A 26573-nucleotide genomic window follows, 5' to 3' on the forward strand; every position below is an offset into this window, starting at 1 on the left:
CTCTGGATGTCCTTTCTCCATTCCTACGAAGGGCAATTCCTACCGGTGCAAACAGCCAACTTCGATTTTTACCTGAAGTGTCAAATATCACCCTGGTTTGGTACATAATTATCAAAGAGCTGAAAGTGTAAGAATCCCAAAGATAACGTTTGGTTTACTAATCTTTAATCATTTATCTTTCAGAAGTTAAGTTTCACATCAAGAATGTGGCAGCCATGCTCTATCGATGATATAGGCAGTACCACTTTAGTGCCTATAGCATTTTGCTTTCGTGGGTTTCAAACTGCACGTCTGCCTGTCGTTGTACGTTCAATATTCCCGGCCGTCAGAGAGGGGAACGTGTTTTACTGCCTCTGCGCAATGCACGGTCAAGCCCCGGAAACGGACTGAGTTGTGCAGGGACGGTGGGTGCCTGGATCTCCCTGACTGCCCCCACGGGTCCACGAGACTCCAGGACACAGTCGTGTCCCTGCACTCCCTGAGGTCCCTCCCTCCTCTTCCTGCTTCCTGGGCTCAGCCCCGCCCATCTGCAGCCCAGCTCACCCCCCATCCCATGCATCATTTCTCCTCATTCACGTCCACATCGTGTTGTCCACAAACGCATCTCGTGTCCGGGGAAAAGGCAGCAACCTATTTCCTTGCAGAAGTACTTATGTGCACAATGTTTTCTACTAAAAAGGGCACCCGATAAGTGTTTGAACTGCCCACAGTGTTTCAACCTCTTTCACATATATGCAACTTAAACATCATAGAGCACTATGATTCGTTTTTATATTTTATTGCTTCAAATGCTTCAAACTATGGGAAATCTTTGGTAAAAATAAAGACAAATTTTTCACAATAACTTTACATAAAGCATTGCACAACAATGTTCTTCAATACACACGAGTATAGGAATGTTCAAAATCCTCAGCGAGGACATTATCTGTACAGTATTTACAGTTCTTCGTTTCAAAAGTTTTCATAAATATTTATAATATTTCCTAGGTTCTTACCACATATTAACATTTATATGTCCATCAGCACGTTGAACTTCAAAGTATTTATATTCTTATGAAAATAAAAACCAACAGTTAACAGAAGTGGTGTTTCCTGTTGCCTGCGACAGCATCGACCCCTCTGCTCACTTCCCGTAAAACCAGGGGGACGTCACTAAAATAAAATCCACATTGTTCTCAGTCAAGCCCTCCGCGGAAAAGAGGAAATGCGGCGTGTCTACTATCACAGACGTTTCTCGGTGGTTTATTTATCTGTGCGGACTCACGCCTGGCCCACCCTCGGCGGGTCCCCATGCGCCCTCAGCTCCGGACACAGTTCGGTCAGCAGCAGTTCCATCAGCACCTGCACCGAGGACGAGGAAGAAGAAAAAGAGGAGGGAAGACTGTGTTTTTTTTCTCCAAGGGTTTCCTCAAGTATCTACATTTAGGAGTGAAGTCTAATTTTAGGTCTGGATTATTCTCAGTCAACAAGTCCCTCTCAAGGACATGGAATGCATAGAGCTTTCGTGGTGTGCTACCCAATGCCACACCGTCAACGACAGTAACACTGCCAACCTAGTCAGACAGGCGCCTGGGGAACGGCTTGCTCTGCTGAAATGGGAAAAACAAGCGGTTGGTTCCAGACATCAGAAGCCCAGAGGCGCACAACAGTAGGAGAACGAGGAGGATGCACCCCCTGGGGGTGATTTGGTTTTTTCACCCACATTGAACAGGCAGGCAGACAAAAAGGAGGCGGAGAAAATGGGTCCAGAGTGACAAGTGACACCGATGATGAAGAGTACAAAGAATTTCAGTCTACCCTAATAACATGTGGGTAGAAACGTAAAACTAAAGAGACCGTGAACTCTCCGGTTGGCTTTGCGTTACTCACATACAACAGGTGTTTATTGGCTCTTGTCTCCTGCAGCGCATTGAATATTTTGATTATCCCATGGCGGGCATTCTGCTGTCCGACAAGGCTCTGCAGCATATCTGAAAAACCAGGTGTATGTTCTATGCTGTTACTGGTGAAATGCACAGTGCACGGAGATTCAGTTACGTAACCCGTCCACCATAAATAATGGCGCCGAAGCCTGAGGAATGGGAATGATGAGCTTTTTCAAGTGTTTACAGAGAAAATAAGATTATTTAGAATCTTTCCACATAAGATATTTATACAAACTATAATTTCAATACGTTGCTACCCACTTAAAAATTAAGCATTCAAAACAGTGGACTTTAGCAGGACTTTAAAAACCCCACATGTGTTACCTGTTCTAAAACATTTTTCTCCCCTAAGTTAAAAGAATTATAAGCAGTATGGTTCTTACTGAGATTTCAGTGTAATTTCTCAGCAAGGAGCAAGACATTTTTTTTTAAGTGTGATCATTCTTTTTCATCGTAAATAGTGTTTCCCGAGAGAGAGAAATGACACACCTTACCAGGCAAACCTCCCCACTCTATCTCTGTACCTGCCAGGGCCAGGGCCCAGGCCTCACCTGGAATGTTTTCCAGCAGCTTCTGCTGCGCTCTCTGCTTCGTCTCCTGACTTTGCTCTTTGCTTCTGACTTTGGTGGGGGGCGCCAGTTTCCCATGCGGCCAGAAGGCATCCCGGAAAACGGTGATGTAGTAAACCAGCATCTGCTCGCTGAAAATCCAGCTCACTGTGTCCCGAATTTGTCTTTTGAGAGAAGAATATTTCTTGGATGAGGTTTTAAAAAATTGTTCATGTTCTGTTCTCAAAAAGCACTTATCAATGGGAAGGTTAAGATACAGCCACGTCTAGATGTTTGATGAATAAACTAGGAATTGGATGTTAAACTCTGGCTCTGAGAGTTGTTTTTTATTCCGGTGATGCCGTGTGACCACTGACCCCCGAGCTCCCACTTTATCTTCTCTCTGGCGCTCACTGCTCCGAATGCTCGCCACGCAGCATCCTCCCCGGCGAGGAGCTGGGTGTGTCCAAAGCTGGCAACCACTCTCGCTGTACTCAGCACCTGATATACTAATTTCTCCTCGACAGGGCACCAACCACTGAAAACACAAATCCACTGACGGATGGTTAAACGTGGTCTGAAACACCCCTGAGTTCTTCAGGTCCCAGGGAGAACCAAGTTTCTCCGTCTCCCAGTGCTGCTATGGCAGACCGTGCCAGGCAGTGTCCTCTGGTCCGGGGCATACATCTGACACGCCCACGGGGCCAGAGGAGAAAGAGCCTCCTCTCCCCACGAAGGGAAGGGCCCTGGAAAGACACCGCTACCTAGCCATGTCCGATCTCCGTGGGAATGAAGGCTGGGCACAGTGATAAAGAGGTGGCTTATGTCTGTAACCCAGGTCTTCCACACAACCCTAGTCCATCGGTTATGAGTCAGTTCTCACCAATCACAGGGTTTATGCTGTCAACAGACAAATACAGTTCCAAGAGCCCGAGGGTAGTTGTTCGTTGGGAGCAGGAAGTCTCTTTGTTGAAAAAGGGAAAAGAACTGTTTTAGACTATTAGTGCCAGAAACACCGGGAAATTCAAACTCAATTCATGAATAATAAATTCAAAGCCCCTTTTAAGAATCTGATTTCCCAGTGTCACAGGTTTGATTCCCAGTCAGGGTACATGCCTGGATTGCAGGCCATGGCCCCCAGCAACCACACACTGATGTTTCTCTCTCTTTCTCCCCCCCTTCCCTCTCTAAAAATAACTAAATAAAATCTTAAAAAAAAAAGAAGAATCTGACTTCCCAACCAGATTTGTAAAGAGACAACGTAAGGTTCTCAGAAACAGTATCTGAAACGGGTATTTCAAGCCTAGTATTTCCGGCGTAGGGGACAACGCTCCTACCAACTGGGCCGCCAGGCCAGGGCTTGGAACTCAGCATTCTTCGCACGGCAACCACTCAGGGCTAAAGACTGCACAGTCGAGACTGTTCATTCTGTTTTGTGACTGCACGTCTCCTGAGCTACTTCCCTCTATTGCTCAGAACGTGCATTTCAATGCATACCTAACAAAAATAATTTTGCTAATGTAATGGGACTTGTGACTCAAGAAAACCCGCCAACCTGCCTGTCGGCCTCAGAAAATCGGCATAAAAAGGCAGACACCTGGTTCCTGTCCGTCATCTTCCCTGGGTTGCCCCTGGGTACTGCATGAAGAAAGGAAGCGAGAAAACTTCCACTTGCAACTTAAAATTAGGTAAGTGACTCTTACCCAAGGCCATCACCTAAGTATTTTCCATCAGTGTGGGTCTGGCTTTCTATTAGCCAAAACCACAGGAAGCTTCTGAAGCAATTCCGGTACGTGGGATTACAGCTGGTACAAAGCAAGTTCTGCTGCTTGTTTTTATGTGACAGCATCGGCTAAAGGCAAAGAGGCGGAGGGCAGGGGCGAGGGGCCGGGGCTCCATAAATCCTGCACCGGAGAAAAGAGCCCGTTTGAAGGACCAGCCTGGGAACTCTACACCGGGCCTCTCCTCCAGCCCCGTGAAAGTAAGTGCCAGTGTGTTCACGCCGACAAACCGCAGCTGTTCGTGCGACACCGGTAACTCGGAACCAATATCGTGCTGTACAGACAAGCAAGGACAGCAGGAATGACCTGCTGGAGCTGAAAAAGGTAATGTATCGGCAAGCCTGGAGTCCCGAGAAAAACAGGGCCACCTAGGAAATTTCTTACCCAGCGCCCGTCCCTACTGAGGTTAAGAGGGCTGACCTTGACCTAAGCTGCAAGTTCAGCAGGCCCCTTTCTGCTAAAAACAAACGCCTATGATCTGAACAAAGAAATCACCAACACCAGTTTAAAAAAAAAAAATCTTAGAATGGTGTGTTTATGACCACAAGGAAAAGATATTCTATATGCCAGTGAGTGGAAAGATAATGTGTTCTTTACATTTTCCATAAAAATTAATGTGATAAAACTATCACATTAATGTTGTGCATATGCTTGACAACTGAGTCTTTCAATTGGAAAAAATCTGATTTTCATCTTAAACCATAGTTGCTATACAGAAAAAGTGATCTTTCCCCTTGCTTTTGGTGGCCGACTCACATTTTTACTGTGTGAGAAAGACATAATGTTCATCCCCTGAAGAATCCTGGGTAGGGAGTGAAGCTTTTATACTCAGATAAAAACATAAGCACATTTAGATACACAGACAATGAGATATAACAACATTCGTGTGGCTTACAACAGTGGTCCATGATGGTCAGATATTGACTTAACGAGAGGACCGCCCACATCAGCGTCATCTGATCCATGGTCTGCGCTTCCCTCCTTGTACGCACCTGTGTGGGAGGCTCGGCCTCCTTCCACCCTGGCTGAGGGTCTAAACCTTAACCTGATTACCATCGTGTGACACTAAAACACTGTGCCCGGGACGCCCAAGACGGTCATCAAGACCGCAAGAGCTCTTTACACACGGGGCTTCAGCGCCGCGACCCCAGAACGCCAGCGCTAGCTCAGGCTTCCGCCGTCTGCTGCACCGTGCATTCTGTGGGACGATTCTTCCAGAAATCTGCTTCCCTGGACGATCTCCGAATCATATCGGAAACAAAAATTAAAATAAACTACCTTCGGTATGAAAGCTCGCTGGCTACTGTTAGCACAGGTAGTTTGACTACGGAGGCAAAGAGCAGGCGTGCATTCAAACATTAATTTTGTGCAACTCACTTGTTGATGGTCCTTCCAAAAGTGGCCTGCACGAGAGCAATCAGCGTTCTTCTCACCCATTTAAACACTGAAACACAAGTCAGAGGAGAAGCGTCGTCACAGGATGCCACGGTTATAGCCGCACCGAAACAAACCTTCCCCCTTAACTCACTCCGAGCCCTGGCGCCAAGCTGGGGCTGTGCTACCGCCGAGTGCGGGTTGAGATTCGCAAACTTCTACCCAGGAAAACTCCTTACTCAGCTTTTCATTTTCTGCTTAACAACCGACAGGTTGAAACTCAGAGCTTTTACAGCTTTCTGATGGCTAAACAATGGCTGAACGAACGAGCGGGAATAAGGCTTCACTCCCCGTGCCCCTGGGGCTCCCGGCAACGGGTCTGCTTCCACCGGCAGACGGTGCGACTCCTGTTCCGGATTTCTGGCTGGCTGGCCGCCCAGCCGCCGACCGCCTCTCTGAACGAGAAACACACATGGTCCCAGGCTGACGGCTGGTTTGAAATATTAGTGATCTGGTGGGTCTCGCTGCTCCCATTCGCAGAGCACCCGGCACTTTTCTGTTTTACGCTGTTGTGGGCGGAGCCGGGATCCACGTAAGCAGGGAACCCAGCCTTTGCGAGCGCCTGCGCTGTTGCGGCAGCTGCCACTGGGGGCAGCGGGTGGGGGCCACCTTCTCTGGGCTGCAGTGCCCTCGTCTGGGAAAGGACGGGGTCACGTGTGCTTGTTTTGCTCTGAGGGTCTCGTCAATACTTTGTGTGAGAGAGCCCTGGGAGGCGCTCCACCAGTCTAAACTTTCCTTATTACCTCAGTGACTATGGCTACAAAATAGGAATGTGAACCAAAAGAAGGCAGAGAAACGCTGCGAGGGTATTTTAGGTCTGCAAACTGGAATCTAAACCCAATTTTCTATTTATTCACCCCCATTCATCAAAAACAGTTAGCTTCTAACACACGAGCACATGAGAAACTGAAACTTGACTGTAATGGAGCCCAGAGTTCAGGGGGCCGGTACCAGCACCGAACCTGAAAGAGGAGACTTCACAATCACCGCCCCCTCCCCCGTGCAAGGGAAGCCTCGCAAACGAAAATCGGCAATGCACACGGGCTTGGTGCTGGGCTTCCAGACATTCCAAGGTCACGTCTAACTTTTTAAATGGCTCTAAGTGTCCAGTTAGAGTAGTGGTGTTAATCCTTCAAGTAAGATTCAAGTCGTGGAGTCGGGATCCTGCCTTCAAGGCACCTTACGTGGCTGAAGGCATTCAGGACACGTGGCCAGCATGCGGACCTGCGCGGGGAGGCTGGCGTGGTGGCTGGGGAGTGCGTCTGTCCGTGATGACACCTTCCCTCTGCCTTCCTAGGGCAGAGACGCAGTGCACAGCCAGAGGCTCTGAGGACAGGGCCCCTCCAGAAAGAAGGCCTGTCAGCCGAGTGACCGGTCACAGATTTTTAAAAGGCTGTATTGCTACCGGTCCCTTTTTGTGTGCTGAACTAGAACAGGAACCAGAAACTGCCGTGCTCCAGATTCTCCCGTCACTGATGGCTGCTGACGACTTTTTCCCGTCCCACCCCCAAAAACAGCCCCCATGATCCCTCTGAAGGGCTCATCTGTTGAAAGCCACAGAGACAGCTGCAGCAACAGTAGGATTCTGCTGATGGCAAAGATATCACATCTCATTATAGATGATGTTCTATTTTTTCCCCTCCGGAATGTCACCGGCCACACCAGATATGCTCTGGGCGGGCACGTGACAGCGGGGAGGTGCCCGCTGCGGAGAGGGGAGTCTGAGCCCCACTCTGCCCTGACAGAGCCTCCACGTCTCCATCTCCGCACCCCAAAGACACAGGCAGGGACGCAGGCTAAAAGGGCGCTTCCCCCTTCCCGTCAACGCTGGGAAACCGGGTGGCCTCACAGTGGGATGGGCCGGCCCTCCCCAGGGAAGAGTCGGGTGCTGGGCAGAGGACAGTGTTTTCTGACGGCGCTGGACCCCGTCCAGCAGCAGCACATGTCTTAATGCGTCTGAATCACATGAGCGGCGACGGCTTCTTCGTCTGAAAGGACCTTCAGTGCTTGGGTGGCATTCCATCATGTGGAGGTTTCTTCACTTATCCCCCACTTCTGAAATGTAGCTTCCAACGTTTCAATACTAAAACTATGCTAAAAATGAACGTCCTTACATCTAAATCTCTGCCTGTGGTTTTTGCCTTTAGTTGTGTCTGCTGCATAATGTGAGTTAGACTTTCAGAACGCTTACAGTGTAAATGAACCGAAGGAAGAATCTACATCTGACATGGTTTCGTTTCCCCTGCAGAGCTGCATGTAAAACACATGCTGCCAAGGCGTTTGCTGATTGTTTAGGCTTTGGCTTGGGCGAAGGAAAAGTTCAGTAACCAAGATAATTCATTTCAGTGCTTGAAATCTTCCTGCCTGTTCATTCATTAGTGCACCTGGCCAGGTGTCGCCTGGACCACCTACTATGGCTCAGGCACTGTAGTAGAGACTGAGGATTAAAAACACATAGACATGCTCAAGTGTCTGAGCACTTGAAGTTTTTTCAATCTGCTAATAATTCCTGAAGTGACACTAAGGGACATGTAAGAAGGGAAGCACAGCCCCACTGCCTGCATGAGACCAGCTCTCGGCCCGCCTCCTTTGCCCCAAGGGAGAAGATGCTAATCTGCGTGGACAGAGCCCCGACGGCCAGAGGGTGTCACTGTGTGGGCTGGAGGTTACCCCTGGGCCTTGCAAACCCTTGCTCCTCTCATGTGCTTCCTCTTCGGCGGTTAGTGGGGCCTTTCGGCGCCATCACACCGCCAGCTAGTACCGAGGCCCCAAGTGTGGCTGCACGCGCCAGTCTCCTGGTGTGGAGTGTGGCGGCCGTGGGAGGTGTGGGTGGGCAGGGAGTCCTGCTTAGGACTCAGGGGCAGACCAGGGACTGCAGTTTGACCTTTCACCTGAGCACTGCTTCAGGACAGAGGCCCTTGTGTGGGTCCTAACAAAATGGTGTTTTGATCCTATGTTCGCTCTTGTTTCTTCTAAGTACACCTGAGGAACTACTGGGGTAGGGTTTCTCAACCCGACGTCACTGTCACTTGGGACAGGAGTCTTCGTGGTCAGGGGCTCGCCTGGGCACCGTGCGGGGCTCAGCAGCAGCCCTGGCTCCCACCCTCTGGGTGCCGGGAGCACCATCCACCAAGCTGTGACACTGAAAATGCATCCAGAAAGAGAAGTGGCTGGAAGGGGATCGAGGCAGTCCTGTAATCCCGGCCAGACAACTGTCCTCACAACACCCAACCTCTTCTCAGCAACTGGGCTGAGTCACAGGAACAGAAATTCGGGGCATTCCCTGTGTCGGGGGTCTTCAGGCTGCGTCCTCAGATCCCACCACGCTATCTGGTTGACCCTTAGGAGTATCTGCTCAATGAATGAATGAATGAATGAATATAAATACATGTTTGATTCCAAAATAAAGGGACATTAAATGTGTGTATGTGTAACCACTTAACCAGAACACACCACTACATAGCAACAAAAAGGCTTACTTCCTCGGAGTTCAAAAATCTCCCCAATCAACATGAAACAGGGTTCGGCCAAGGAGTCTTTCTTCCCGTCCACGTCGTCGCCGTAATCCGACAGGTCGCTGTCCTCCTCTGCCTCCTCCTGGGGGCACAGAAAAGTCACAGAAGCAGGTCACCTACCCAACTAAGCGGCAGTGCTGTTCTCCATTTCCCAGGTGTAGACGCCACGCTCGGGGCTAACACTGCGACCTCATACAACCTGTGACTCTCCTGCATGCAGACGTCCAGGTATTTTCAGTAGAAAGGAAAAAAATGTACCTGACCATTCCCCAGTATTTACTTTTTAAAAAGACTTTATTCATTTATTTTTAGAGGGGGGGAAGGGAGAAAGAGAGGGAGAGAAACATTGCTGGGGACCTGGCCCACAACCCGGGCACGTGCCCGGCCCAGGATTGAACCAGCGGCCTTTCGGTTCGCAGGCGAGCGCTCAGTCCACTGAGCCACACCAGCGGGGTGGGGCTCTCCGGTGCGGGATTTGAGCACCTCCCTCCCTCTCCAGCTTAAGTCAACACTGGGAGTCAGACCGCGGCTTCCTGTCTACTGAGAAGGGAAGCAGCAGAAGTCCCAGCGGGGACTGGAGGCTGAAGGAGCCTGTGGCCCCCTGAGGACGAGACTCTCGCCGCCCCACTCAAGGACACGTTTGCCAGCCTCAGGACCCGGAAGCTGAGAAGTGGGTGGCTGACACTGGTAGATGCGGGTGCTCCTCCAGCCCCTTAGTAAACCAGGGTTTACAAGCTCAGACGCCTACGGGGACCAGGTTGGGAGCCAGGGGGAGGGGTGGTAACTGCAAGAGCCCAGCCCTGCCTGAATGGCTGGGTTGTGGGCCCGGCTGGCTGCCGGGCACAGGCCTTCCCATGTGCTGTTTTCAGAGCCGCCAGGCAATTCTCATGAGACTGACCAGGTGTCCTACACATGTCCTTCACTGAGTTCTGACACTATCTGCCTAGAGACTGGCATCAGACGCCAAGGTTAAGGACTCGGTCCTACAAGGCTGCCCCCACTTCAAACACCAATCACACATCTAGGTTGTCACCTGTTCTTCTCACCAACCGTCAATCAGGGGTCCATGACCCACCCCCCTCAGGTTCGAGTAATTTGCTAGAGCACCTCACAGCACTCAGAGAAACATTCACTTACATTCGCCAGCTTATTATGAAGGATGCTGTATAGGACACAGGCGAGCATCCTCACGAGGCGGCGAGGTGTGTGTCCATAAGGAGCGTGGAGCCGCCGTGCCCCCCCAGGCTCACCACCCTCCCGGCAGCCCCACGTGCTCAATGACCTGGACGCTCCCCGAGCCCCGTCCTGCTGGCTCCTTACAGACGCCCCACTGCCCAGGCACTGTGGGCGCAAAGGAGGCCACATGCTAAACCCGACAAGTTCAGGCGAGGCCCATCTGGGGGGCCTTACAACCCCAGTGACCAAGTGACCACACAGGGTGGTCTGCCTGTAACTGAAAGCCGTTCGTGGTGGTTAGCCAACGTCCCAGGCCTGCGGCTTCCTTGAGAGAGGTCGGTCTTTAACTCTGAAACGGTCTGCTGTCTTTGTGCATCTCGGGTAACCTCTCTCTGAAATGTCAAAGTAGACTTCTGTCCAGAGCGCCTGAGGCAGGGCTGCTGGCACCAGCGCGTGGGGCCGCATGCTGTGTCTGCCGCTGCCACCTGCAGCACGGGCACGTCCGCCCTCCTGTGCCTGCCGACGTAGCACACGCGTCTCTGCGTGTCCCTTCTCATCCATCCCGGTCTCCCGCCCAGGCTTTCTCCCGCCTCCCTGATCTCACCAGCGGAGTTCCTGTAGCCCTCCACATGTCTCCCCCTTGGGTAATAATGTACACGATAAGCTGCAAAGCTGACATTTTCTGGAGCATTTTCTCACTCCATTGGGATTTTGCTTCCCAGCAACTGTCTTTACTTTGGTTCAAATAAACTCTTACAAGACTTAAAACCATATGTACACAAAATTTTAAAAAATCACTCCTCAACCTGGCAAGGCCTTGCCCCGCCCACTCCATGACTAATCGTCCATCAGTCCAGGGCAGAGACCCCGCCCTCAGTCCAAGCCGCCTCCTCCCCTCCACAGCAGCTCCAGCTCCTCCGTGAAGGCCCCCCCACCCTCCCAGGGACTGGCTCATGCAGCCGCCTGCAGGGGCTCCTAAGAGCTTCCCACCGCATTACACTTACCTGCCGTCCTGAACCCTTTCGTTTCTGAATCTTACTGCTGCCGAGTGCCTTGGGGGGGGCACAGGCAGGTGTCGCAAACATGACCGCGGCAGTGACTGAAAACAGGTGTCCCTGCCTCACCCCGTGAGCAGGGTGCTTCCCACGAGCACGTCACCGCGAGCTGCCTTGGAACAGACAGCGGCTCACGCACGCCAACCCGCGGCCCGCAGCCCGGGCTCTAGGCAGCTCACCTCCTGGTGGGGGAAGAAGTCTCGCGGAAGTCTTTCCAAAAATGAGGATAATGAGAAGGTGGGTTTTTTCCCCTGCACGTCAATGACCTTGAGGTAGTCAGGAGAAGGGCTCAAAAAGGCATAAAGTGCTTCGCTCTGAGACAGTCTTTCATCCGAAAGCAGATTCTGCGGGAGAAAGGGGTGCATCACTCCTCTGTGGGACCACGCGCTGCGAAGCCACCCGCCCACGTAACAAAGGTAGCTTACTCTCATCAGGATTCCGAGCCTAAAACCACGGCCCTTGCCCTCTGGACTAAAGTATATTAGATCGCTTCTCCATGATGGTAATGGCACACCATCCTCTCCGGGTGGCCGCGGCGCCCCGACCAATCTGTTCGGTGGGCCTGCTGTGCAGAGGATGGACCCACTCTGGCCCGCCTGCTCAGTGCAACCAGATTCCCCCTCTGCACACGGCTCGGAGTCTGCCCCGTGGCTGCTGCCCCTGGTTCGGGGGCGGGGACGGGAAGGGAACTGGAGGGACTGGCAGTTTCCAGACCGAGTGCTAGTGACAAGGGGGTGTTCGGTTTGGGGAGACAGAGAGGGCTGTACACACGGTGTCTGCACTTCCTGTATGGATGGCGCACTTTAGTTACCAACAAACAAGAAGTTATTCTGAGGATCTGGCGTGGCCTGTGGGGGCAGGAGGCCGACGGGCAAGCTCTGAGAATGACGACGGTTTAACCCCGAACAGCTGCTTTTCCTCTCACAGCCAAAACGTTTTAGTCACTCACCTGTAAAAACTTATTCAGCTGATTCTTGGACTTTTCCATAAACTTCTGATCTACAGATTTGAAAGGCAGTTTGCTGAGAGAAGGCAGCTGGACTTTTTTTAGAGAAGGGAAGCACTGTGGGGGGAAAGGCACATGTTAGATCCTGGAAACTACACTTCGCTCTCAGAGAGATTCGGCATCACCGTCAGGACAAGCCAGGGCCCCTCCTCCTGCACTCGCTCCTCTGACACTCAAGGCCTTGGAGACCCACCTGCTCTGACCCGGCTCCAGGAACTGGGAGGAACGGGGTGTTTGATGGAAACGCTAAACCTCGTGCTCGGACCCGCGGACCCTGAAGCCAGGCCAGTCGGGCGGAGTTGCACACTGTGCACAGGTGCGGGGAGCGCTGGGCACGCACACCTGGCGCACAGGACCAGGGGCTCCGTTTACAGCGCGGCTGTCGGAGGTTATCCAAGGTGACAAAGGAACACAATGGGAAGAGAGAATAACCTGGGCTGAAGCCCCAGCACTGCCTTTAATGGCCCACTGCAGAGTGAAAGCCTGCCGGTTACACTAATAACACAGGTCAGTGCACAATAATAACAAGAGACTTCCTTTGGGGAGGAAGGCCTGCCCTGTGCAGACGCTCTGCCGGGGCCGGCAGGTGCAGCAGCCCCACGTGGCGGGGATTGGGGCCGTTCCTTTCCCACGTGAGAAGACTCAGGACCGGAGATTCAAGCCCAGACCCGCCCGACTACAAAGTCCGCGCTCTTTGTGCCAGTTCCCACGGGACGCTGCCAGCGCGCCCCTCAGAGAAGAGGGAGTGGGTCCCACAGGCCCCCGACGGCCCCACCGCCAAACGCCGGCCTTCATGAAGGCCCCTCGCATGTGCTGCACGAGTTCAAGTGCTACTGACAGGCAAGTGCGCACAGAGCCGGCCGGCCACAGCCTCGAGGCCCCTCGCCACCAGGGTCAGGCAGCCGCCACCCACCACCCCACGGGCCTGGCCACAGCAAGAAAGGACGTGTAACAGGCGGCCTGTAACGAGCGCTTCCGGTGGTGAAGGGAGCACCAGCCTTCCCCACGCAACCCGCTGGAGCTCCCAGAGCACGAGGGCACCTGCCCAAGGAGGAAACACCACCTGGTGCTCCAATTCAGGGGGAGGGGTTAGAGGAAGGACGTGGGGTGAGAAAGGGGCAGGAAGGGAGGAGGAGTACAGCCAGCAGGGGCTGGAGGAAGGTGCCCACAGGGAGGGCACTCTCAGCAGGGAACACTCACACGACAGGAGACCCCGGGGCTGAGAGCCTGAGAGCGAGCCAGGGATCCGGCCACAGAGAGGAGGGGGGACAAAGCCACGGAAACAACGCCCAGGGGCCTTTACAGTCTGTCCCCTCTGGCGCCTCGGTATCACCGATTTTATTTCCAAAGAACGTCTTCTCCTCCCTAAGAGAAATTCTGTCTCCCCTAAATCCCTTTCTCTCCTTCCTTCCGTTTTTACCAGCAAATAGGTCAATACTACACTTGGGCTTCGCCGTAGTTCGTCATAGGGCAAACGATGCATCGTTCTGCAGTGTGCCGACATTTGGGGGAAAACTTATTCTTGCGCTGGGTGACTGTTTTGCTGGCCACGCTGCCAGAGCGGCCACAGTCCACTTGAGAAACGCCGAAGCGCAACATTCAGCTTTGGCCACCCTCCTCTTAAAAGCGGTTGAAGAAGTAACCGCATTCAGAAGCTGGTGACCCAAAGGATTTTAAAAAACCACCCTGGGAGAAAAGGTTAAAGGGACAGACAGAGCCCACTTGCAGAGGAGGCGTCTGAGAGGCGCGCACAGGGTGTGGCCGGCAGGAGTCCACTCGGAGCGGAGAACCAAGCGGCCCCAGTGAAAGCGGAGGCGAGGGAAGAACTGTTTCATCGTCGCTGGGTGGAGGGCAATCGCCTCCAGGACAGGGCGACTTACAGAAGGTGACCTTTCTGGGGCCAACGGGAGAACAAGGAGTTGGAAGCTGGACTACCTGGATGCTGATCCTGGTGTGGCCACCAGGTACACGTCCTATGGGAAGTCAGTTACACTCTCCGGGTCAGTTCCCCCGTCTGTCAAACCAAAGAACTGACCTAGATTGGCGGCTCTCAAACATTCTTAACCAAACCCACAGCAGGAAAGACGTGCTAAGTCGCAACCCACAACACACGTGCACCTACACAAGTCTGTATAACACATGCGCGCGCACACACACACACACACACACACACGCACACACACAAAGTGGAAACAGACGCTCCGTGGAGGCGGGCGCAGTGCCTTCTACAATGCTAACCCGGGGATGCTCGCTGCGTGCCCCCCATCTCCCAGATGCCTTGCATTCCCCTGTCCCCTCACTCTCACAACGGCTCCGAGACGGGTGAGGGGTGCTGTCAGTCGGTGCCTGTGTCCCTCCGACAAGGGAGAAGGGGCACAGAGGGGCACAGAGTGGTAAGCAGTCACGCTCACGCTGGGGTCCTGGGTGGTGCAGTCTGGCTCCGGGGTGCGGCTTCAGTCACGACACTTAACCGACTGCCGGAGCTCTGTGTTGAAACCTGGGGCGGCCCCCTCCCCTCCCATTGCTGCCGCCACCCACAGCTGCCGCCGCCCAGTGCCGGTTGCACTGCCCACTGCGGTGGGGCCCCAGCGGGCAGCTCTGAGGCCGCTCCCTGGTCTCTGGCCCCCTTCCAGCTCTGGGGTCCTCTGGAGCCCCATTCACGACGGAGATCAGGCAGTTATCTGCCCTGAAGGATTTAGACGAGGCCAGATGATTTGAGCTATGAGTAATTTCTAAATGCCAGGCCGAAAATGCCACTTTGCCAGTATCAACAGCAAAGGAAAAAGATGAATCGGCTTCCTCATGGGGAAAAATCGAAATGAGCTCTTACACCTTTTGTTGCTCAGGAATCCTAATGTTCTGCGAGTATTCGTACCTCACTAAGTTTCCGGTGCAGATTCTGAAACTCACTGAGCCTTCGGGGGACTGTCCAGTTCTTAGTTTCCACTCCTTCCACGTCTTGCAAGCTCACCATGACAAAGTAGCAGGGCATCTGCTCACCGTTCTCTTCGGTGACCTTGAAAGCAAAACCAAACCAAACCAACACAATGATAACAACACAAAGCATGGGCAGCCCGTGGGGTAGCAAGACTTTGACACGTCCCCCCGGATTCCCCTCCCCCTAGTGCATACGCCCTGCACAATCCCTGGGACTGGGACTGGGGTGATTCTGTCCCGACAGCCAGGATGCTACCTGGCACAGCTGACCTGCAAACAAGGAAATGGCCCGGGTGGTGGGTCTAAGCTAATCCCAGGAGCCCTTTAAGAGCAGAGAGATCCCTCTGGCCAGCAGCGGAAGAGGAAGTCACGGAGACTGGGGGCACGAGGAGGATTCGACATGTTGCTGCCAGCTCCAAGATGGAGAGGGACACAAGGACAGGGCTGGGAGCACTTCCAGCAACTAAGAGCAACCCGCAGCTGACAGCGAGAAACCTCAGGGAACCGAATTCTGCCACGAACCCAGCCATATCGTGACTAAGGGCCTATAGACTTGTGAGCTGATAGATGGGTGTCGTTTTAAGCTATGAAATCTGTGGTGATTGGGCAGACTTAGAGAAAACGAATACGGCAGACTTAACATCCTATGTTCCTTTGGAAAAGCAAATGAACAGCAAGCCGACAGGTGGGAAGAATGCCAACAGCTCTCAGAGAAGGATGGGGGTTCCCCCAGCTCAATTCTAGGAAGCCACACACCGTGATTTCCGTTTCCATGAAATTTACCTTGGGAGACATAACGTCCTCTCCCCCCACCCCCTCTCCCGCCTGAAGCCCCTCACAGTTCCGGTGAGCAAGGACGGCTTTCGGTCTGGCGTGGGGCTCCCTGCCAGGGAGGCTGGGGGAGCTCCCCGTCCTGGCAGAGCCCGAGGCAGCGTGTGGGGGAAGGTGGGACAAGGGCAGTCTCCAAGAGTAAACGTGAGTTTTCTATCCTCGACCTCAGCTCTCCAGGATAAATCTCGTCTTGTGAAGTCCAAGGTTCACAGTGAACGGGGAGGAAGGGCGGTCAGACCCACCTGGCCCCCAGTGATGGCGGCCCTCCACAGGCCCAGGTTCTCGCACCACCAGTCCGTCCGGGCCATGTGCAGCTGGAGGTCGGCGCGCTCCTTCTCGGTCAGCATGATCTCCTCCTTCAGCTTGGAGACGATCTGCCACAGGGAAGACACCCGGGGGGTTACGGAACCACTTACAGCGCCGCACAGGGCGGCGCGACCGCAGGGCACAGAATCAACACACAGAAGTCAGCTGCATTTCCAAACACAACAGACAATCCAGAAAGGAAATGAGGAAAACAACTGAATTTACGATAGCATACAAATAACAAATTACATAAGATGAACTTAAGCAAGACAGTGAAAGGCTTCTGCCACAAAAACTACAGAACGCTGATGAAAAAAATTAAAGAAAAATATAAATAAATGGAAAGGTAGCCTATGTTCATGGATTAGAAGACTAAATATTGCTAATGTCAATACTACTCAAAGCAATTTAGGGATTCAATGCAGTCCCTGTCTAAATCTCAACGATGCTGTTTCTTTAAGATAAACAGAAAACACCTGTCCTATAGTTCGCATGGGATCTCAGGGGAGCCTGCAGAACCGAAACCACCTGGGGAGAGGACACAGCCGGCGAACTCACTTCCGACTTCCAGTGCCTGCCGCAAAGCTGCATTCACCAGCACAGCGGGTGCTTCCCGGTGGCCGCCCTCACTCACCGGCCCCTCACTCATCGCTGGGGGTCCTGAGCACACACTCGGACAGCGCCAGAGGCGGTCCATTCAGCAGACCAAAGGGTGCCGCTGGCTGCACCTCTATGGCCGAAACGTCCTTGTCGGACTCCCAGGAGGCGTGGACACAAAGCAAAAGGCCACACCACCACTTGCATTTGAGAAACGCCAACTAGCAAGATGCTATTAACATTTTTAAACTTACAAATTTCATGGATTTTAGTGAAATAATTTATTTCTTGCACAGTTCTGGGAGGCTCTCTATATTTTACTTGCAGCATTTATAAGAAAATAAAAAAAAATGTTCAGATTGTCCCTGAGTGGTTAATGCACTTGCAGAAATGACCTTGGTACCAAGGAAAGCTGTGTCCCCTCCCCAGAGGTACGGCAGGCAGGCCAGAGAAGGGACAGAGTTACTTATGGTTAGTAACTGGGAAAGAAACCCAAATCATGTGATATTAGAAACTAGAAACTTTCTAATTCTTACTAGAAGCAAAACAATAATAATAATAATAGAAGTCACAGTAAAATTCCTTTTAAAGAAACAGTGATACTTCTCAACATAAACTAAAAATTGCTTTTTATCAAATTAAAAAAAATATGAACATTCAACAACAACCTCGAAAGCAAAAGAGTTACCTTCTTGTCAGGTTTTGGTGCATTTTGAATAGAATTTAGAGCTTGCCTTTTATATTCAAGCTTCTCATTTAGTTCTCGGAGTCTGTTTACAGCAAAACTGGCTTGTTCATTAATCTGGCTGGTGCCTTCGTCCACGGCGTCCTCGCCAGCCTCGCCTCCCAGGCCCTGCGAACAGAAGGCACATGACCACCATATCTTATAAAGGTGGACCGCTCAGTAATTATCGTCTATTCTATAGGCGCTACAACACCACAGTGCACGCTCCAAAGTACTAGGTTCCAATAAGGAAAGAATCTATAGTGGGATGTGGAGAAGGAGAGTGAAAAATTAAAGTGTTTGCAACCCAAGTAATGGGGATTTAGAATTGCAGTGAAGAAAAAAAAACAAAAACCCAACATTTAGTAACCTAGAGAAAGGACAAAAGTCCACACCATTATTTCCCAAATGGGGGGCACCCAAGGGGGTCTGCACGGAACACAGGGCAGCCCCATCATGTCCGCAGCTCAGCCCGACTGCCCTGGGCCTGGTCTCCGACAGGCACGCCCAGGCTGGCTGGGCCTCCTCTCGCTGTGCTAGGAACATTAGGAACAACTCATGCAGGTCCCTTTAAAATAAAATTCTCAAATTCCTACTAGCCCAAGTACTTTCTGCATATACTTCGTTCGGTCCTTCTCTTGAAGATGTATTTTATAAATCATCGGGTAGACTGTTTTGCTAGTAAAATGGTTAGCTTCTGAGAGAGACTTCAAGTTCGCAGAGAACAGTGCAACTTGGAAGACTCTGAGTAGATCATCAAGGGCTCATTAGTTAGACCCCTGAGGAGCAACAGCGGCGGGGCGCTGAGAAGGACCGCCAGAACTCCCTTCTGGTTAGTTTTCTCCAGAGCTTTCTTTCCGAGTTTTTCCATCCAACTTGTATTCATTGTAACAAACAGGAAATTAAAATTTTTTCTAAGAAAATAAGATATGATAATCATAGGAAACCAAGCTGTTTTTGTAGGTTCTTTCTAAGCCTTGTCCATAAGTACATCACTATGACATCATTCTACACCTGTGTACACTCAAGTAGGTAGCCTGCCTTTTTCACGTAACGCACAGTGCAGCATATATGGAGGGTGTTAGAGTCTTTAAAGTTGTAATTTATGCCTAGACAGCACTTTATAACTGATGATTCAACTGTGGCAGAGACCAACTGCTGCCCCTGCTGGGGGCTGGTTTTGCATTTTCGCTGTCCCAGAGGTCCTAAATCAAACTCCGTCTTGCATAAATGTTTTTCTACATTTTAGCTATTCCATAGGACAGATTTCTAGAAGTGGGAATTATTGGAACAAAGAGTAGGAACTATCAAAAGGTCAGACATACATAAAAGGGTAACACATAATCTTCTTGGAATCCTAGGTGAAGTTGGACATTTTTTCGTGTTCATTACTATGAATTTCCATATCAAGTGTCAGTTCAAGTCCTTGTTCAATTTATCTGTAAGGTATGGATGTATTTACTAACTTGAATAACCTCTTCTATAGCGCTTGCACACTAACCACTGTAACTCTGAGGCAGAGGGACAACACGGTTACAACAAACTGGCCAGTCTCAAAAAGAAAATGCAATGAGTCATGAGCTTGGGACTGATCAGTGTAGTGGGTTTTGTCCTCTGAAAATGTAAAGAATCATGTAACAAAACTTTTCTTCCTTCAAAAAAGCCCGAGTGAATAAATTTAACAACAGTTCTGGGATGCCAGATTCTAATGCCATCAAGACCAAGCATTTGAGTGCATTGAGCTCAGGCTGCGAACTAGTGTCACAGGTTCGATTCCCAGCCAGGGTACATGCCTGGGTTGCAGGCCATGGCCCCCAGCAACTGCACATTGATGTTTCTCTCTCTCTCCCCACCCTTCCCTCTCTAAAAATAAATAAATAAAAATCTTTAAAAAAAAAAGATGAAGGCGCACCCCGACTTTGGCTTCGACAGTATGTGCTCGCCTGATTATACTCAAAGCTCGTGCACCGAAAACGAAGCAGAAAGTGGAACGGGACTCACCACGTCATCCTTGTTAGAAATCAGCTGCGAGGCGCGCTTCTCTTCCTCTTTCAGCATCAACTTCTCATACAGGTCACTGACGATAAACGAAGGGTAGTACCTGTCCTTCAGGACCTCGTAAACGTCTCCCTGGATTCTACAGAACACGTCAATGCCCTTGTTTCCCACAAGGCATTGCTGGATCTCTTTGTACAGGGATTTTTCCACGGATATTTCTTTGCTCTCCACGAAGAAATTCTGGTAAATTTCACCAACTAACTGTGGGATTTCATTCTGAAAAGATGGGAAAATAGTGAGAAAAGTGAGACACACTGTCTCCGAGAATTACTTTCTTCTGCACTCTCTGCTTTTCGGAGCCAGAAGGCAGGCACTGAGAACACACGCTGGTGCACGCCAGGGCCGGGCCTCGGCTTTCGTGTGCGTATTCGGGCCAGGGGTACACGTCAGACTCTGAGAAAACAATGGATTCCCTAACGTGACCGCCATGTTGAACAGTTAACAACAGGTGGTGCTCAGCTCTGGCAAGAAAGTACAAATGAGTGATTGATTTAATGTGCACAGTATTCCATGCGCTTATTTTCATAAGCCTCACGAAATATACGTATTATACATATTGTTAAGTGTATTTATAGACATAAACACACATATAATTTCACATTCTTTCATTTAATTCTTAAATACATATTGAGGAATTACCGAGTATTGTACAAAACACAATGCTTATTGCTGGGCTTTTCATTATAAGGGGCATTTGTAATCAAAATTTTTTTTGTGTCCCTTCACTCAACCATATTTTAAAGAAAACAAAAGGAGAACAAACAGTAGTATAAAATATGCATATTATGATATTAAAATTAACAAGGTTATAAAACGGAGTTGTAGGCGACAAGACCAACTTTATTATAATAACAATGTGGGTACGTATATGCTTTTCTATAATGTGTTAAAAAGGCATCACCTTTTACTAAATTTACTATTTTGGTACATTTATTGATCTTTTTCCCCCTTTGAATCTATATTTAAAAGTCTTTTGTAAAATAAAAAAATCTAATTTTATTTACCATTATAGGCTAGGACATAATGCCAGTGTCACATTTGGTTTAAAACACTACTTCAATGTATTTTCTTACAGCTCCACTGAGAAACACAGACCCAGGGCAGAGCGTGTGAGTTTTCACCAGCTGGTGGTTAACACTCCTCGGCCTGACAGACTACCTTGTTAGCGTTCTTTAAGCATTCCACAGACTCCCAGAAACTGATCAGAGCTTTCTTGTCCATCCTTTCCATGTACGTCCCGAAGTGCTCTCGGTAGAAAGTACTGGCCAAGATCTCTTCAAACTGAAGAATCTGTTAAGAGAATTTAAGAAAAAGTTCTGGAAAATCAAATTTTAAATATCAGTTTGGCTTAACTGCCAATGGATTAATTTCTACTTTAATTAAATTCTACATTTATTAATAAATTAATTAATGCTTTGTTTTTCTCTGGCCATGGACAATGTAGTATAGTACTTCTCTCACTCTCCTAAATTTTGAATGGCAAAAGTTTACCAAACATTCAAAACGCACATATTCAATAAATACCAATTTTCTATAGAATATTCACTCATTCAGTAAAAGATCTATTTGGCGTCAACTCTGTATCAGACACACTTCTAGAAAAATGAGACAAAAATCCCTGCCCTGTGAGATACACTGCTGAAAGTAATAGATGCCAATAATAGAGAAACTGAAGAGAAATGTATTGAAGACCAGCAAGCTGGAGGGTAATAATCTGGCATTTTGGCTTTCCATCCTATTTTATTTGGCTAAGGGAATCCACAAATGATTTTATATTTCCCCCTTTTGTTTACAGCATCCCATTCATTGAAAAAATCTTTTGTAAGCATTATTTAATTGAACAATAGAATGTAACATTCCATTGTGTGGCTAGACCCAAACTACTCCTTCATCATTCTGCGAGCTTACCGAACAACAAAACCCCTCCACCTGAATCCACTGCGGGAGCCATCGGGAACAGGGACTGCCGTAATGTGGGAAAGCAGATGACCTTCATTATACTTCCTAACTCAGTGAACTAGGAGAAATGCCTCTAATTTAGAAGAAATGTAAGCCCCCTCATCCTTGGTTCCTAATGAGACTTAAAAATGACACCTACGTACAACTCAAATGCAATGAAAACATTTTAAGATAGTTTTAAAAGATTCTTGCTATTGTAACAGAAAATTTTCAGAACGTTATCTATAACATCTCTGCAAAGCCAAGTGTGTATGTCAACGCCTGCTCAACTCTCCTGCCACCGACAGGAGACCCCTAACTGCATTCTGCGGGCAGAAAGGGTCAGGCACCTTCTCTCACAACTTCTGGGCACTAATTCAAGGAGATGGCCACCACTGCTGTAGACCACTAATGATTAGTTTCCACAATCACTTCAGACCAGCAGCATCTAGCTAGTTTGCTAACTGGGGGAGACTGCAGCGTGGACCCTTCCTTTATGTAGACTGTACCAGCGAGGCAGTCTGAAGTCCAAATGCTAACTGTCCATGCTCCTGACAGGTTTGAAGGAGCTCATCCCAGCTTCGGCTGGGGATGACAGATCCCTCAGAAAGCGATTTATTTTTAATACAGGGAGGAGATGAGCAGGAAGGACATTCAACAAATTTTAAGGAAGTCTCCCCAGGATAATTTCCCTCAGATCAAATGAATTCCAAGTTAGATACAAATTCACATATTTGCAAAATTAAGTCTAAAACATCTTCTAATTCTTTCATTCTTTCTATGTTCAGTCCCAAAAGTTGCAACTATCTCCAAATAAATGAGAATATATATATATATCTCAAGGATAATTAAACACCTGATGTATCTTGTATCTTGGCTGGTGGATGAACCAAGTTCTCTACTGCATTTGTTTTTTCTTCTCTTGAAGTCTGCATGAGCATTTCACCTGTGTAACACCTACACTATTTGCAAATAGACATACGTAGGTTTGAATCCTGGCTCTGTTACTTCCTAGGCCCATAAGCTGTAGTTAATCCATCAGTCTGAGCCTCGGTTTCTTCATCTGTAGAATGGGGAGAGTACCGCCTGCTCTACAGGTTGCTGTGAGACTTTCAAGAGCTGTTGTGAATCACAATAGAGGACAGAAACTCATCAGGAGAAGCCTGAACCAGGATTTTGGCTGAGAAAGACGATGATGGAGGCCAAAAATCGGGGTAGTGAAGAGGCCGCTTTCTAGCTGGGTAAACATGGGTGAGAGGATTAGATCAGTGGGCCTCGAGTGGGTTTAAGAGATCACAAAGGGCACCGGGACACGTCTGGGGGTGACGAATACATCCACTCTCTTAATCGTGATGATGATTTCGTGAGTATATACACTTGTCAAAATGTATCTGTGTACGCTTTAAATATATGCAGTGTACTGTATGTCATTACACCTTAATAAAGCTGCTTTAAAAATATGTATTCCATCAAGCCTTGACAACAGAACTGCAGATAAATGATGTATGCAACATTTATACTGAGGACCCAGTGCCAGGAGAACATACAGTGCAGGACTTTTCCTATTTATAGATGGCTGGATTCGATTCGCTGAGATTTTGTTATGGAACTTCCTGTTTAGGGTCAGGATACCATTGATCAGCAGTGTTTCGGTTTCTCCCCTGTTCTCCCTGTAATGTTTTTCTCTGGTTTGGTACCACAGTGACCCTGGCATCCTGTGAAGGGTTGAGTTCCCTTCTCCTGCATCTTATGGGAAGGGTGTAGTTAAGATTGATGTTACCTCTGCCTTAAAATGTTTAACAGAATTAGCTAGTGACATGATCTGAGTCTGACGTTTTCTTTGTGGGAAGGCTTTAAATTATGAGTTCATTTTCTTTTATACATCTAGGGCTAATCAGATACTCTGGGGTGTTTTTTTTTGAGTCAGTTTTGGCAATTTGTGTTTTTAGAGGGATTGTTTATTTCATTTCAATTGTAAAAATTATTGGCTTAGAGTTGTTCATGATATTCCTTTGTTAACCTGTTAATGTATGTAGGATCTATAGTGATGCCCTCTCTCATTTCTAATGTTAGTAATATGTGTCTTCTCTCTTTTCTCTTAATCAGTCTAACTAGTGTGTATAAATACTATTGATCTTTTCAAAGACCTACCTTTTGGTTTCACTGTTTTCTATTTTTTTTCTATTTCATTGGTTTCTGTTATTATATTATTTATTCCATTTTAGTTATTTTAGTGCTAGTTTGTAGGATTTAAGATGAAGGTGACTTTTATTTATTCACTCAGGCAGCCTTGTCTGCTTGGAGGACTCACCTGATGTTGAAGGGGATGTTCGGAAACAGAGTCCGTGGTGACGCCTCCAGATCAGAGACGACTGATTGGGACGGAGCGAAGCTGCGCTGTCTAGTTATGAAGAGAGCAGAATGGCTCGGCACTAACCGAAGTTTTACCTTCCAAATGGCAGCCCACCACACGTGCTGGAACGCTACTTCACCTGAGCCTTCCAGCCTGAAGCCTCGAGGAAACGGTTTCACTCTGAGGATAAACTGTTGCAACAGGAATGGGTTTCCTCGCTTCCTAAGAATCTGGGAGAACGAGTCAAAACGGGGCTGGGACCAGGTTAGCTCTGCTTCCAGTAGGAACTGCCAGACAGCCTGCGTGGGAATCACATTCGGTTCTCCTGAAATGAGCTCCCCTTGTCTTTCCCAGGGCTTTTCTCTGTCGTCACGTCTAACACCGCATCACCTTCTGAGTCAGTAGCTCGCCACCAGGTGCTTCTCCTACGTGTGCACCTCCCCTCTCTGTTGCGTCACTGCACCAATAATTGCATGGGACCCTCCGAGAGCCGGGACTCTCCGACTCATTTTGTATCCTAATGCCTTGCACTGTCACTGAGAGATTCAATCCTCTCGATAAATGTCCCTTGAATGGAAGGAAGGAAGGAAGGAAGGAAGGAAGGAAGGAAGGAAGGAAGGAAGGAAGGAGGATGAGTGCACGGGCAGGACACAAGAAGACCTCATCTACGATCAGTGTGGCTGGACGTTTATTTAAGAGCCCAGAGGCTGAGGAGGAGGAGGGAGAGAAACAACAGTCAACCTGTCAACTCCACTCTTTCCCCAATGTTTACCAGAAGGTGAAGTGTACACTTTGAACCACAAAACCAAAACCGCAGAAAGGAGCATTTGCTAACAGCAGAATTTAAACAGCCCCCCAGTGGCTAGCGGCCCCCTCTTTAAAACGAAACCTCCTCGGGGACGCACGGCACCCCTTGTGCAGGATGCTGCGGAAGAGCTGGTCCGGCGCGGAGCGTGAACTTTCCTGCAGGGGCTCTGACGGCCACTGAGCCAGGAACAGGGTCAACTGTCATCAGTGCTGGGATAGAGAGGAAGGGGTGATGCACGGATGAGCGAGAGCTGAACAAGGAAAGATCGAGAGACTAAAAACCAGAGTGATGAGGTTAGGGCCTGTAGCCAGAGTTGGGTTACACAGATGCTGCTTCTTTGTGGCTAACTAAGCGCCACCTTACAAAAGAGGAGGGTGGCGTGTGCCTTGAAGTCTGTTCCCAAGCGGTACAGCCGAGCTCCTCAAAGGGTACTGCGGCTGTTTCCTTCGATCCTGGCCCGCTCTCGGTCCTGGAAGACAGGCTTGGTCCTTGAAAATAAGGACAGGAATGAGGTAGGGCCACAACACTTTCCTCTGCGCCATGACTTAAGGACTGGGCACCAGACAGTCTAAAGTTTTCTTACACAAAAACAACCACTGATACGTTGCGGTCTAGTGAGAAAGCACTCAGATCTGTGAATCAGCTCAACCTGGGTCTTTCATCTAGTTCTGCCTCTTCTTACCTACGCGGCCTTAGGAATTTGCTTAGGAAGAAACCAACTCTGTGTCTTCACCGATCAAATGGGAATACCAAGTGTATATTTCACGGCAATGTGGTGAGAGCTAAGTAAAATAACTTATCAGACACCTTCTACTTCGTAGGTGGTTACTTCCGTCCGAGTGGTAACACGCTTGGGTCCTTGCAAATAAAAATGTGCTCCCCTAGGACTGGGGGAGGGCAGAGGGGGGATGGGAACGTACACACAGGCCTGTGCAGACACACACACACGCCCCCCCATGCCTCCCTGTCATGCCCATTCTCATTCCCAGCAGTCAGGGACACCAAGCAATACGGCTCTGCACTCACGAAAGCACACACACCAGTCTATGTTCTAGAACATGTGTCTTAAGTCACACACTGAAAAGTCAGAAGACTGTACATCTGATTGCATCAGTGTTCATAACGAACTGGAAACGGTCAAAACGAGAACTGGAACTGGAAAGGCCTACCTTCTGGCTTGGAGGCCCTTCCCCCTCGTCCAGGGCCCCGTCCTCCTGCTGGTCATAGGCAGGGCCGCCCAGGGCGCGGATTCTCTTCTCGCACTGCTTCTTGGCCACAGTCAGCTGGTTAATGTACCTCTTCATGTTCCTGGCCCTCAGGAGGTCGGCCTTCATCGCAGCCGTTTCTTTACCTTGAATGGGGTGGATGGACAGTACCCGGTCAGAGGACAAGGCACAGAAGAGGGGACACGCAACTCTGAGCCGGATTCACGTCTGACGCAGTGCATTCGGAACAATGGTGGGTGCTAAAGGACAGGGTAGGATAGGATAGGATAGGATAGGACAGGATAGGATGGAATTTATGCTAAACAGACGCATGCTCTCAAGTAGAAAACACCATGAGTGTCTACATACCCCACTG

At 49.5% G+C, this 26573-nt stretch overlaps 1 protein-coding gene across 1 annotated transcript in view; it reads right to left on the reverse strand.

Annotated features, from left to right (window-relative positions):
* Positions 1 to 762: 762 nt before the first annotated feature.
* Positions 763 to 26573, reverse strand: part of SNX25 (sorting nexin 25) — an 85204-nt gene continuing 59393 nt past the window's right edge. The window contains exons 7-19 of the mRNA XM_045821710.1: positions 26162 to 26343; positions 21052 to 21183; positions 19837 to 20109; positions 17800 to 17964; positions 16451 to 16582; positions 15316 to 15456; positions 12384 to 12497; positions 11614 to 11778; positions 9168 to 9285; positions 5632 to 5698; positions 2477 to 2658; positions 1870 to 1970; positions 763 to 1341 (exon numbers count right to left, since the gene is read on the reverse strand). Coding sequence (XP_045677666.1) covers positions 1261 to 1341; positions 1870 to 1970; positions 2477 to 2658; positions 5632 to 5698; positions 9168 to 9285; positions 11614 to 11778; positions 12384 to 12497; positions 15316 to 15456; positions 16451 to 16582; positions 17800 to 17964; positions 19837 to 20109; positions 21052 to 21183; positions 26162 to 26343 — 1853 coding nt within the window. The 3' untranslated portion in view covers positions 763 to 1260. The remainder of the gene's footprint in view (positions 1342 to 1869; positions 1971 to 2476; positions 2659 to 5631; positions 5699 to 9167; positions 9286 to 11613; positions 11779 to 12383; positions 12498 to 15315; positions 15457 to 16450; positions 16583 to 17799; positions 17965 to 19836; positions 20110 to 21051; positions 21184 to 26161; positions 26344 to 26573) is intronic.

This window comes from Phyllostomus hastatus, unplaced genomic scaffold, assembly GCF_019186645.2.
Source record: "Phyllostomus hastatus isolate PE091 unplaced genomic scaffold, TTU_PhHast_1.1 phas_scaffold_46, whole genome shotgun sequence".
In the NCBI taxonomy this organism is placed as follows: Eukaryota; Metazoa; Chordata; class Mammalia; order Chiroptera; family Phyllostomidae; genus Phyllostomus; species Phyllostomus hastatus.